Source organism: Nanorana parkeri, unplaced genomic scaffold (assembly GCF_000935625.1).
Source record: "Nanorana parkeri isolate BGI_ZX_2015 unplaced genomic scaffold, ASM93562v1 scaffold1428, whole genome shotgun sequence".
Lineage (NCBI taxonomy): Eukaryota > Metazoa > Chordata > Amphibia > Anura > Dicroglossidae > Nanorana > Nanorana parkeri.
In genome coordinates, this window is record NW_017307696.1 from 360,750 (window position 1) to 373,757 (window position 13,008).

At 43.1% G+C, this 13,008-nt stretch overlaps 1 protein-coding gene across 2 annotated transcripts in view; it reads left to right on the forward strand.

Moving 5' to 3' along the window:
• LRRC32 (leucine rich repeat containing 32) overlaps positions 1 to 13,008 on the forward strand; it is a 45,003-nt gene that overhangs the window by 16,875 nt on the left and 15,120 nt on the right. The window contains exon 2 of one of the 2 annotated variants that reach the window (XM_018569940.1): positions 6,712 to 6,802. The exons of the other annotated variant lie outside the window; for it this stretch is intronic. Coding sequence (XP_018425442.1) covers positions 6,716 to 6,802 — 87 coding nt within the window. The 5' untranslated portion in view covers positions 6,712 to 6,715. The remainder of the gene's footprint in view (positions 1 to 6,711; positions 6,803 to 13,008) is intronic. 2 annotated transcript variants of the gene reach the window in all.

Below are 13,008 nucleotides of genomic sequence, written 5' to 3' on the forward strand. Positions count from 1 at the left end.
AAACATCCAGAGTTTCTTTTGTTACAGCGCGGGAGGAAATGGACGTCCATTTGGCTTGCTTGGTGTGAATGTCAGATAAACATCTCGCAGTGGGCTCTGAAGTATCTTCGGTTGGCGGACGCAACATGAAATAGCAACAGCAGATATAAGAGAAGCTGTGGACATAATTCAGAGTTCGGTGGTATGGGGGAGATCTCAGGTTTGGGACTGTGATGGAAAGTAGTTAACGGAGATATTTTGCTAAATTTTGCTGCCAATTTTCCGGGTTTTGCAGTCCAAAAAATTGTGGCAGAATGGGTCATGTCAATTTTGCAAATTGTGCCGCTTAGACGTAATTTGCTTGAAATAAAAAATCTACCACAACCCCAATTTTATAAAGAGATGGGACGCTGTGTAAAATCTATATAAAAACAGAATGCAATGATCTGCAAATCTCATAAACTCACATTTTATTCCCCATAGAAAATAGAAAACATATCAAATGTTTAAACTGAGGAAATTTACCATTTTAAGAAAAAGGTCTTTTTGAAACTGATGACAGCAACACGTCTCCAAAAAGTTGGGGCAGGGCAACAAAAAGCTGGCAAAGAAAGGTGGTACTAACAAGGAAGAGCTGGAAAAACATTTTACAACTAATTAGGTTATTGGCAACAGGTCAGTAACATGATTGGGTATAAAAAGAGCATCTTAGAAAGTCAGAGTGTCTCAGAATTAAAGATGGGCCGAGGTTCACCAATCTGTGAGAAGCTGCGTCTAAAAATTGTTGAACAATTTCAGAATAATGTTCCTCAACGTAAAATTGCAAAGACTTTAAATATATCATCATCTACGGTACATAATGTCAAAATCATAATATATCAAATCATATAAATAAATCAAAAATATTTAAAAAACACCATAATATTTAACAAAAAAGGAAAAAATAATATTGAAAAAATAAAAAGATCACACCAGGACTCATACACATACATACACGCAATAGGTTGAACTTGATGGACCTGTGTCTTTATTCAACCTCAAATATCTTCTGGCCCTCAGACGCACTGCATTAAAAACAGTCATGATTCTGTGATGGACATCACTGCATGGGCTCAGGATACTTCCAAAAATCACTGTCTGTAAACACAGGTCACAGTGCCATCCAAAAATGCAAGTTAAAGCTCTATCCTGCAAAGAACAAGACATATCTGAACATGATCCAGAAACACTGCCATCTTCTCTGGGCCAAAGCTTATTTAAAATGGTATGTTGAAAGTGTAAAACTGTTCTGTGGTCAGATGAATTTACATTTGACTTTTTTGGGGAATCATGGGTGCCGTGTCCTCCGGACTAAAGAGGAGAGGGACCTTCCGGCTTGTTATCAGCACTCAGTTCAAAAGCTTACATCTCTGATGGTATGGGGGTGCATTAGTGTCTATGGAATGGGCAGCGTGTACATCTGGAAAGGTCCCATCAATGCTTCAACATATATCCAGGTCTTAGAGCAGCATATGCTTCCATCCAGACGACGTCTATTTTAGGGAAGGCCTTTCATATTTCAGCAGGACACTACTAAACCACATACTGCATCTATGACAACAGCCTGGCTTTGTAGTAGAAGAGTCCGGGTGCTTAGCTGGCCTGCCTGCAGTCCAGACCTTTCCCCAATTGAAAATATTTGGTCCATCTTCAAATGAAATATACGACAAAGAAGACCCAGGACTGTTGAGCAGATAGAATCCTATATCAGGACCGAATAGGTCCAGCAACTGGTCTCCTCAGTTCCCAGACATTTACAGAGGGTTGTTAAAAGAAGAGGGGATGCTACACCGTGGTAAACATGGCCCTGTCCCAACTTTTTAGAGACATGTTGCTGCCATCAATTTCAATGGTCATCACATGGTCTACCAAAGGCATTGTGGGTGTTTCAGGTTATTAGAAACCAATACACCTATTAGACTACTTGGCACTGCCAAACGTTTAGAAGCAGAATACATTTAGTCCCCTTTTCACACCCACGGGATTTGAAGCACTTCGGATGTCACGTGACCAAAAAAATCCTGTCACTTTCTCTGGGGCTCACTCACACCTATGCAGTGTTTCCATGTGAGTCAGAAAATGGTGCAGGTGCTTCTTTTAATGTTAAAGAGGGCATCTGTTGCCCCATAGACTTCATTGGGAGCTCATGAAAAATGCATGAAAAACACATGTTATATAGATACAGTGGAGTAGTGAGCAAAGCCACACTAGGCCGGGAAGTGTGTTATTGGCAGGATCACCACAGGAAAATAAAGGGGAAAAACGCCTAAAGAAAGAAAACTAATGCAGCCACCACATCTAAGGAGTGGTAAGCTGGCATATATCACATTTTTATTCTTGGGTTTAGTTATCCTTTAAGATATGTTTACAAGCTTGCTGTCCTGTGCTGGTTTTATTGTACTAAATATGGAGATTATAGATTAGACACTAGAGGGAGCTCTCACCGGCTCAGTGCAATGTCTGAGAGAGCATATCAGCCACACAGGCAGTGCTTTTATTTTTTTCATGATGTTCAATTTCCATTTAAGCATTTTTAGTGTGTAATGCTCAATAAATATTCCTACATGGCCAGTGAATCCAGAGTTGTAAAGTTGTAGCTCCTCTGCTGCACCACCATCTCTTTCTTACTTCATTGGGAGCTGACTATCTCTTCGTGGCTCTTGCAGCCGTCTCCCTGATTCTGTGGCACCAGATCTCTGACTTCTGTGCGGAGTGGAGGATGATGCCTCCTGGGATGTGTGATGTGAGTATCCCAGGAGGCTACAGGAGAATTGTGTTTAAAATATTAAAAAAAACACCCCCAAAAAATATAAAAATAATAATATATTATGTTTAAAAATAATTCTTAAAAAATAAAAGAATAACAAACATTGAAAAAGTTAGCTTTTTTATATTGTGGAGGGGGGATTAGAATGATGCAAAGTGTATATTTGCTGCAAGGTCCACTTTAAAGGAGAACTATGGGGTCAGGGCTTTTCCCCATAGTTCTCCTTAGGGTTACCCTAAGCTCAGTATACTGTGAGCTACAGCTCGCGGTAAACAGGTCGGCTAGAACTATGAGGTGAGTGAAAATCACTCACCTCATAGTTCTCCTTTAAGTGTTGTTTGATGCAAACAGGAATTCCCCTTGAAGACAAAGTGAAAACAAAGAAACTTTCCAAGTGGAAAATAAAGCAATGCTGAAACAAAAGCTCTCCATGAAGGACATTCGTTATAAAAGAAATAAACAGAAAAAAATGATAAGCGCGACTTTCCTTATGAAAGCACCATCCATGAACTCCCTCCTTTGTGTATCTCCCGGGTCACAGCCCGGTCAAAAGACAAATAAACATAATAAAAATATTTGACATTTTTCAGTGTTGACTGTTTGCAGCAAGAAAATATTTTGAGTTTCGATTGTAATGTTTTCCTTGAATTTTGATATTTTTTAATTGCTTTGTTCACATTCTATATTTAAATTTTTTTTTAACCACCTTCCGTCCATGGCCGTTTGTGAACGGCCGGACGGACGTCTGCTAGGAGCGGGAGGGCGTCTTAAGACGTCCTGCCCCTCCCCCCTCTCGTGTGCGGCACTCAGCGCGCACACGAGAGGGAAAACTGTGAGCATGTAAACAGCCAGCGATGGCTGTTTACATACAAAATGTTATAGCAATAAAGTTGTCTAAAAAAAGTGAAAAAAAAAAATTACAGCATTAAAAAAAATAAAGAAGCTAAAAAAAAATATTCACAAATAATAATTAAAAAAAATTACACAAAAAATGTTTTAAAGTCCCCCGCCCCAAGCAGCAGATGTGCAAAAACTTTATACCATAGTGAACAAAAAAGTGCGAGTGGATACTAGGATGCACTAGGGTGTGTCTCCCAAAGGGATAGGGCCCTATTCCTGACCCCCCTGGGGCGCAAGGCTTAAGCTTGCCACCTTTTCTTCAAGTGAAACCCGAACACTCTAGCGACGTGCCGACATTTATGGGGGAGAATGAGTCGTGGCTTATTCATATGTAAATAGCGCCGCCCATTCGTATGTAAATATCACAGTTGAGACTATTTTCAGGGGGGAGGGCAGTACCCCCTATCTTAATTTTGGTTGCCCCTGTCTGCCTGACATCTTGTGTCCGGGTTTCTGCTGACATGAAACCCGGACACAGCATTCAAAACCCGGACTGTCCGGGTGAATCCTGGACAGGAGGCAACCCTAGCAAGGCTCCTCACAGGGGCAGAGCACTCGTGTCCACCTAGCCAAAGCCAGATGTGCCCATTCCTCTTGGTCAGCCAAAGCCGACCACCAAGTAGATTGGGGGGCTCCCCCGAAGGGAGACCCCCGGTTCAGGGGAGGAAGGAACCTGATGGCCACACATCCTCCTCCTAGACTTTAGGGCAGGCCTAAAGGCCCACACCCTCCATCCTGTGAAGTTAAAAAAGCACACGTATAAAACGTGAAGTGCACAGACAAGTGAGAAAAATAAATAAGTGCCAATGTGACAATGGCTAGGTATAAAAAATGTCCCCTGGTCTTAGCCATTAGGCCAGTGGCATGCGGTACCTCTAGTGCTGGGTGAGGCATTCCCCAGCCTCGCCCCCAGCACGTCCCGCCCCCCCCCCCGCCATTCAGACTTTAAGCTGACAGCTTTTTCCTCCATAATACTAGGTGAGGCTCTGTCCCACCTGCCTCCCCTGACCGCACATCCCTGCATTAGGCCTAGCCAAGAGGCAAGGAGCAGAAAAAGCAAGTGGTGTCGTGGAGTGAGTGCCTTTCATACATTGGGTTCCCAAGTCCATAATGTTACTAGAGCACCCCCAAGGCACCACTCCCAGGGTGCACTTGACACCGCGGGTTCACTGCCTTCCCAGCCCATGTCCAGACCAGCTAGACCTGTTCAAACCAGGAGGCACTGGGACCCTCCAGATCCTGGACCAAAGGAGATGCTCCTGACCCCACACTCTTACATGAGTGGATACTCAATTCAGTTTCCTTAACTCTGGCCAGGACTCTTTGGGACCCCCATCAACTCACATTCTATATGTTATACTTACATTTGTATTGTGGTTTTGGATAGAGAGGGGAAGAATTTGAACCCCCGTTTTGTTTTGGTTTTGGGTTTTTTTTTTTGGGGGGGGGGGGGGGGGGGGGGTGTTTGGGTGGGAGGGGGCACATTATTTTTGGGGGGGGGGGGGGGCGTTTGCTATCTGGGACTCTGTTAGGAATATTTCCCCTCACTAAAACTGACTAAATCTTTTTATTGTTGAGCCTTGCGCACCGAACAAGAAAAAAAATTCCTTGATTTCCCCATGTATGCTGTTTAGCCTGTAACGTTATATGCCGCACAGGGAGTGCATTCTTTTCAGTGAGTCAGCCTACTCATAGACTTGCATTATGAAACACATTTCCCTGAAGAATGGTGGACCAGGGGACCAGGGGATGTCTCCGGCTAATATCGAAGTGAGCTAAGCATTTGCGACAAAAAAAAATTCTTAATTTATATATCCTCTAAGTATCAATGTTTGTTTTTTTTAAATCTGCAGCTTTTATTAAAAGAATACCAGGTGATCCTGCCATTAAGGCTCTTGTTCAGGCACTTCCTGTTATAGGGTGACAATTGTTTCCCAGTTGTGCTCCTGCATTGTCACCTTGTCACATGCTCTCCTGGCGGAGACTACAAGAAGCTGTACCGACACACATTCCACAGGCATGGTCCACCGTTGTCATTATCAGGAAGTCGGTCCAAAGCAATGAATATATATTTTCGGATGGAAAAGTAAAAGGTGCAGCCAATGCCTGAGGGAGTGCATGTGGACAGGAAGTGGCTGATAGAGGTTACAACCGTATTCTATGTAAAAAAAAAAAAACATGGCAGCTGTATAGGATACATATTATTATTATTATTACATAGTATTTATATAGCGCCAACAGTTTGCGCAGCGCTTTACAATGTAAGGAAGACATTACAATTACAATAAAATTCAAGACAAAATGGTAAGGAGGGCCCCGCCGCTGAGGGCTTACAATCTAAAAGGGAGGGGGAAATGATACATGAGGAGGGAGCTGTGTGGGGATGAATTGTTTGAGAATGTGATGGTTCAGTGGTTAGGTTGAGGAGGGATAGGCTTCCCTGAAGAGAAGAGTCTTCAGGGAACGCCTAAAGACAGTCAGGGTGGGAGATAGTCGGACAGGTTGGGGTAAAGCGTTCCAGAGGATGGGAGAGAACCTGATTCATTAAAAAAATAGTATTTTTCCATTAAAAGTACATTTTCTCTTGGTGAATGAGTTAAATTAAAGTAAAAATGTATACCCAATCATGTAATGAAAAAAGAAAATTGCTAGCACATGATTGGGTGAATGACGTCAGCACAACTCTATATATAGGAGATGATGTATAAAATGTCTACACAGCATAGAGCTGGGTGAATGCCGTTCGCACATCATTTTTGCCACTAGATGGAGCCCTGGAGCATTGGAGATCCTCACACTCCTGGGCCTCCATCTCGTAGTAGCAATCCTGTGCGAGTGGCACTGTACGCTGGGCAGAAGCTTTCTACATCAGCCGCATATTGTCAACCCGTTAGGGTTTGGATCCAGTTTAAGAACCAGATTTTCAAATCCTAAAGTGGTGTATGTTTCTTTGTTGACTTCTATTTTAATAAAGTTGCAAAGCTGTGCTTAAAAAGTTATTTTTTGTTTGTTTTTTCCCAAAACAGAGCCATGCTCCAATATCTCATCCTGTTACTGGCAGTGGTGAAGCAAGGCGTCCCAAGCTACCGCCCCCTAGAGGAATCTCCTTGTGTAACGGTATGGAGAGAATGACTATCGGAATGCATTCTGAGTGCAAATCCCCCAATATTTATCAGCGATAATGATTAGTACGACTACGCTTTTCTCTGTCCTTATCATTTACTACATATTGTATATTCTTCGCACCCAGGCTAAAAGATGCATCATTTACAGGCACAAAACTCTTCTGTAATGTCAGGCCGTAGTCAGCGGGCCTGATTTACTAAGGAATATTCACAGTCACAGTGCAATGAAAAGACTTAAAGGAGAACTATGAGATGAGTGCTTTTCACTCACCTCATAGTTCTAGCCGACCTGTGACAATGAAACTGTCACAGGTCGGCTCAGTAGATCGGGAGGTGAGCGAACACATACCGGCGTTCACTCACTTCTCTATCCTGTCACGGCTCTCTGCCGTGACAGGGGAGGGGCGGGTACAGCTGGCTCTGCCTCTAGATAGGCAGAGCCAGCTGTCACTCTCGCAGCTGGGAGGGGTCACACATAATTGTCGGGATCCGCTTCAGCTGCGGCATCTCAGTATACCGCGAGCTGTAGCTATACTGAGCCTATGGTGACGGGTGGACGCTAGTTTGTGTCCTCCCGTTACCCTAAGGAGAACTATGGGGAAAAGCCCTAACCCTATAGTTCTCCTTTAACTTATCACCGACCTCTGACACACCTCCATTCCTTCAAAAATAGGAAAGGCATTTGGGACAACTCTTTTTCCTACAACATAAAAATAATATTCAAATTGTCGATTTTGAACAGATTTCAGGAAGCAGGATACAAAAAAATTACCAGCTGCTACAGAGTCCCGTGTTATCTTTAATTTTTCCCGGGTCATTCTCACTTTGATGGTGATCAATCCTCCATATATTCCGGAGATGCCTCATCCCTCCAGGGACACAGAGAGCAAAACAACCCTGACCAGAGTTCTAATCCCTCTCCTCTCTATCCAAAGACTAAAAAAAAAAAGTTGGGCTTCAGTTGCACTTTAAGAAATAATTTCTCAAAAAGGAATCTTACACATCAGGGTGAATCATCCATCCAGAACCTAAAACTGTCTGCACCTCAAAAGACAACATTTTACACTTTGATAAAAAAAATTATCCTTTTTTATTACCTGGAGTGCCCCTTTAATAGTGTAGCATTCTCTACAACTCGGTTCTCAACTGGTGGGTGTTCAGTGGGTCGCGGTGTGCCTTCCACTGTGCTAGGGGAGAGGCTCCTCAGCTCCTCCTGTCAGTTCTCTTGCCAAGCAGCCATTCAAAATATGCTGCCCGGGGGCCAAGTGTCTGTTTGAGGTGGGATGGGTTGGGGCTATGGCCGCGAGGGAGCTCCATCCATACGTACAACTCCCTTGTGTGCCCTGTAGAGGTGCCTGGACCGGAGTGATGTCACATTCTGGTTCCCGGCACCTCTACAGGGCACACATATGGATGGAGCTCAATCATAGCACAGCAGCCCACACTGGACCCCAAGCTGAGGATCAACTCCAGCTCTTGTAAGCTATGGAGACTGGGTGGATCTTTTGAATGTCATCCCACACACCTCCTACCCACAGTTCGATCGCCCGCTTTGGAGCATGCGGTACCGCAACCCTGTGCGTTCCATTGCTGTGCGACTTGGGTCACGGCTTAATGTCCAAGGACAAATGTGGGTCCTGAGGTTACACAGCATGAGAACCACTGCTCTACAATGATGGGAGTGATAATATAACACATGCTTCAGTCAGTTCATTGTTAGTGCATTGGGAAATTAATCACACGTATTGTCTATTGTGTATTTAAAGCCCCATTCCAAGGTACACCATCATTTATATGTTTCCCTCAGGGGGACAGTTATCTAGCATAGAAACTGACTGGTTACTGATTTACGGCAAAAGAATTATGAGTAGAATATAAATGGGCTTTCATAACAAAGGCTGGGGATCAGATAGTCAAACCTGTTCAACATTAAATGGCTATTACATAGAATATATAAAGAATTGAAATGCATTTAATAAATTGTACCAACGTGTAAATAAAAGTTCCCAGGTGACGTAAAAAAAAAAATTAAAGAAGGCCTTCAACTTTAAAATTGTAACCTTGCTATAGTTTCCAAGGGCAAAGTTGTTTAGAACTCTATATAGAGTTTATCAATAATGCCGTTTGTGAAGTATCATATTCATTTTGGCTGCTCTCTTTACGCAGGCACCCAGAATAGTTTGCTGTCTGTGAACGCCCTGCTCTAAAACGCAACTGAAGCTTAAAGGAGAACTATGAGGCGAGTGATTTTCACTCAGCCTCATAATCTGAGCCGACCTGTGACAATGAGACTGTCACAGGTCGGCTCAGTAGATCGGCAAGTGAGCGAACACATACCGGCGTTCGCTCACTTCTCGATCTATCCGCGCAGAGAGCCGTGACTGTCACTTAGGCTCCCTGCAGGGATTCCCCCCCTCCCCTGTCCGATACTCCAGCGATGACTGGCGGAACAGACGGGGAGGGGGCGGTTACAGCTGGCTCTGCAGAGCCAGCTGTCACTCATGCAGCTAGGTGGATTCAGACAGCATTGTCGGGATCTGTTCCGGCTGCGGCGTCTCAGTATACCGCGAGCTGTAGCTCGCGGTATACTGAGCCTAGGGTGATGGGAGGATGCTAGTTTGCGTCCTCCCGTGACCCTTTAGGAGAACTATGGGGAAAAGCCATAGCCCAATCAACTGAAGCTCAAACAGAAATTTACATACATTCCACAGTTTTGCAAATAGGTCCAATGTAGTTAGTAGTCAATCTGCTTCCCGGTAGAGGGGAGCCTGGACTTGGCTCGCCCAAGCACAATCAAAACTCTAACCACTACCACCTACTCCCAGCCACTCAGTGGTGGCAGTTGTGGGGGGCATTCCACACACCTCTGTGATGTATACCTACAGGCTGGGCAATGCATCCCTCTGCAACTGATTGGGCCGGGCGGAGGGTGTGGCCATCACAGTTTTGCGCGGGCTTGGGTAAATGCAGGCGAACTGGGTTTGCACCAAGCCCAGGCTGGACTCTCCCGGGAAGCAGTTTGACTTCTAAATACATTAGACTGTTTTGCAGCACAAGTGAAGGCAAAGGCAACAGGCTGCAATTAACAACCAGCAGACTTAATTACCATTCCCCCTAACCCCCAAGTGTAGCCCCCTTGGTAACATGCTTAACTTCAGCCCCAATCCAGCACATAAAGATATAAAGAGAGAAGCCAGCACAAAAGGAGAAGGCTGTGTGGCCAGGGCAAGTATGGTACCGGGTGGGAAGAGGATGAGGGCAATCATCTTTAATCTTCATTTGGGCTTTAAAGAAAGCCTGTAATGAGATAGTGGCGGCCAAAGAGTGACCGGGCTATGGACGTTCAACTATTTACATATTCCTATTCACGATAAGCTTTAAAACAGGCCCTCACTGACCTCTGTAGCTGCAATCACTGTGGAGCAATTCATCCCCAATTTTAACCTACAGTTATAAAGCAGCTGCTGTGCCTTACGGCAGCCATAGCTCTGGTTTAAAAAACAAAAAAACACACATTTATAATACACAGAGATGCACCGTGCTCCTCAGGATTTGATTTAGGTTTGTTTTTGTGTTTCTGCACTTGGTAAAGCGTTAATTGATTTAAAAAAATATTCATTTCTTTTTTTTTTTTACTCATCCAAAAATCAACACAGCTCTGTAGTCATTAACACATAAATCATATTTTTTTTTTTTTTTTATCGCAACCAGTGTAAGTAGCTGAATTTGACCTGATATCAGCCTTTTGCAGCCCCTGTACAGCCGGGCTGGAGTGTGAGTTAAAGAAGCAGCACAAGAAGCCTATCATTTCATGCACTGACAAGAACCATTCTGATAGGAGGAGATGGCAGAGTGACAGAGAGATTAGCTCATCACTCTGCTGCTTCTCCTACTGTCCAGTCAAAGGCTGGGGGAGGGTCCAGGATGATCTGGGCTCAGAGGAAGTGGGTAAATGATACTGGCCATCAGACTGAGGACATCTAGCAATAGAAATAAAGTACTGCGGGGAGTTGAAGGTGAATATTGAAGCAAAAGTTGGCTTTGTCAGTCTTTTAATGGGCTATTGATTTTTATTTTGTTGTTTTTGTTTGAAATTCTCTGTTGAATTAAAAAAAAATACAGGAGATCTACTTTAAACGTACGCAGCCATAGTAGTTATTCGGCTGTATTTATAAAGTGCCTACCTCACTCATAGTGCAGCACTTGAAAAAAACATTTGGAAATCCACCAGACATGCTGCTGAACAGGTGTAAATGAGCATTACCTTAAATGAGTTGTATTTACAAACAATTCTGAGAGCCATTCATTCTCTCTGAATATACGCTTGTTAGTAGCATGTTTTGTTTCCAGGTTGAATGTAATTTCAGGTAACTACCACATTATGGCCACTAGATGGAGCTAATGAGCCCAGGAAAGAAGCATTTATTTACTATGCTCCTCAGCTCCATCTAGTGGCCATGATGTGGAAGTTAACTGAAATTACATTCAACCTGGAAACAAAATATACTAATATTTATTAGTATATTTTGTTTGTTAATATAATATATTTTGTTTGTATTTTGTTATTTTGTACCCTTTTTGCCTCCACTCACACAGTAATCATATATTGTATATACCATATTATGTCCACTAGATGGAGCTGATGAGCTCAGGAAATAAGTATTTATTTGCTCTGCTCCTCGTTGCCATCTAGTGGCCATAGTGAGGTATTTCTCTGAAATTGCATTTGATCTGGAAACAAAATATACTAATAAATCCCTTTTTGTCTCCACTCGCACAGTAATGATGTAATGCAAGGTATATACCATATTATGGCCACTAGATGGAGCTGAGGAACATAGGAAACAAGTATTTATTTGCTATGCTCCTCATCACCATCTAGTGGCCATGATGAGGTATTTACCTGAAATTACATTCAATCTAGAAAGAAAACATACTGACAGAGTGATTCACAAAGCTGCCAAAGGCAGCTGAGTGAATAAACGAGCCGAAGTGAACAGAGCTGAACGACGTTTAGCTTTTCACTCCGGCTGATTTCAGCTGTACATTGGCTGAAATCAACTGTGCGTCGGCTGCCTTTGGTCAGCCGAACATGCTCTGCATGTTCAACTGAGCCGAAGTGCAGAGGGACTTCGACTCAGCCGATCCAACATCTGGATCAGCTCAGCTGAAGCTCCGGCAGCAAGTTCTCATAGGGGCCGAATGGCAGTGAGAAAATAGCTGAATGCCGCCGAGTGGCCTTCGGCTCGGCTGTCCTGCTCGGTACTTCTGAGGTACCCAGCCTAATACAAAAGAAGTGAAATGAAAAAAAAAAGGAATTGAAAAATTAATGTAAAAATGTAAATAAATAGTAAAATAAAAAAAAAATACATATTTAACCACTTGAAGACCGCGGTGTTTCACCCCCTTCCTGGCCAGGCCATTTTTCAGTGTTCAGCGCTGCGGTACTTTGGCTGACGTTTATTCCGTCATGCAACGCTGTACTGAAATAAATTTCATACCATTTTTTGGGGACAGATAGAGCTTTATTTTGGTGGTATTTAATCACCACTGGGGTTTTTATTTTTTACTATATAACAAAAAAAGTACCCTAAATTTTGTAAAAAAAACATGTTTCCCTATAACATTTTATGAAACATTTATTTTCACCCCAATTTTTTGGTATAATTAAAAGACGAGGTCACGTCGGGTAAATAGACACTAAATATGTCAACCTTTAAAATTGCGCGCGCCCGCGAAATCGCAGAAAACGACCGCAACCAAAATTGGCCATAGGCGACACTTTAAACGTTTTCACCGCTCATCAGTTTAGTGTTATCAGTGATTGATGGCCCTAAAATGATTGCTCTCACTCCGACGTTCGCGGCGATATGTAACATGTGCTGCATAATAGGCGCAATCGTCGTTTTCGTACATAGGCGCACCCGACGCATGTTTGCATGTGTATTTGGGGGGGCGGGGGACTTTAAAACATTTTTTATGTAATTTTTTTTAATTATTATTTGTGAATATTTTTTTAGCTTCTTTATTTTTTTTTTAAACTTTTTTTAGACAACTTTATTGCTATAACATAGGGGATTAAGAAATCCCCTATGTAATAGCCAGTTCACCAAACAGGTCCTCTTTATGGAGACATCAGGGGTCTCCAAGACCTCTGATGTCACCTAAGGACCCCCACAGAAGCTGATGAAGCAGAGA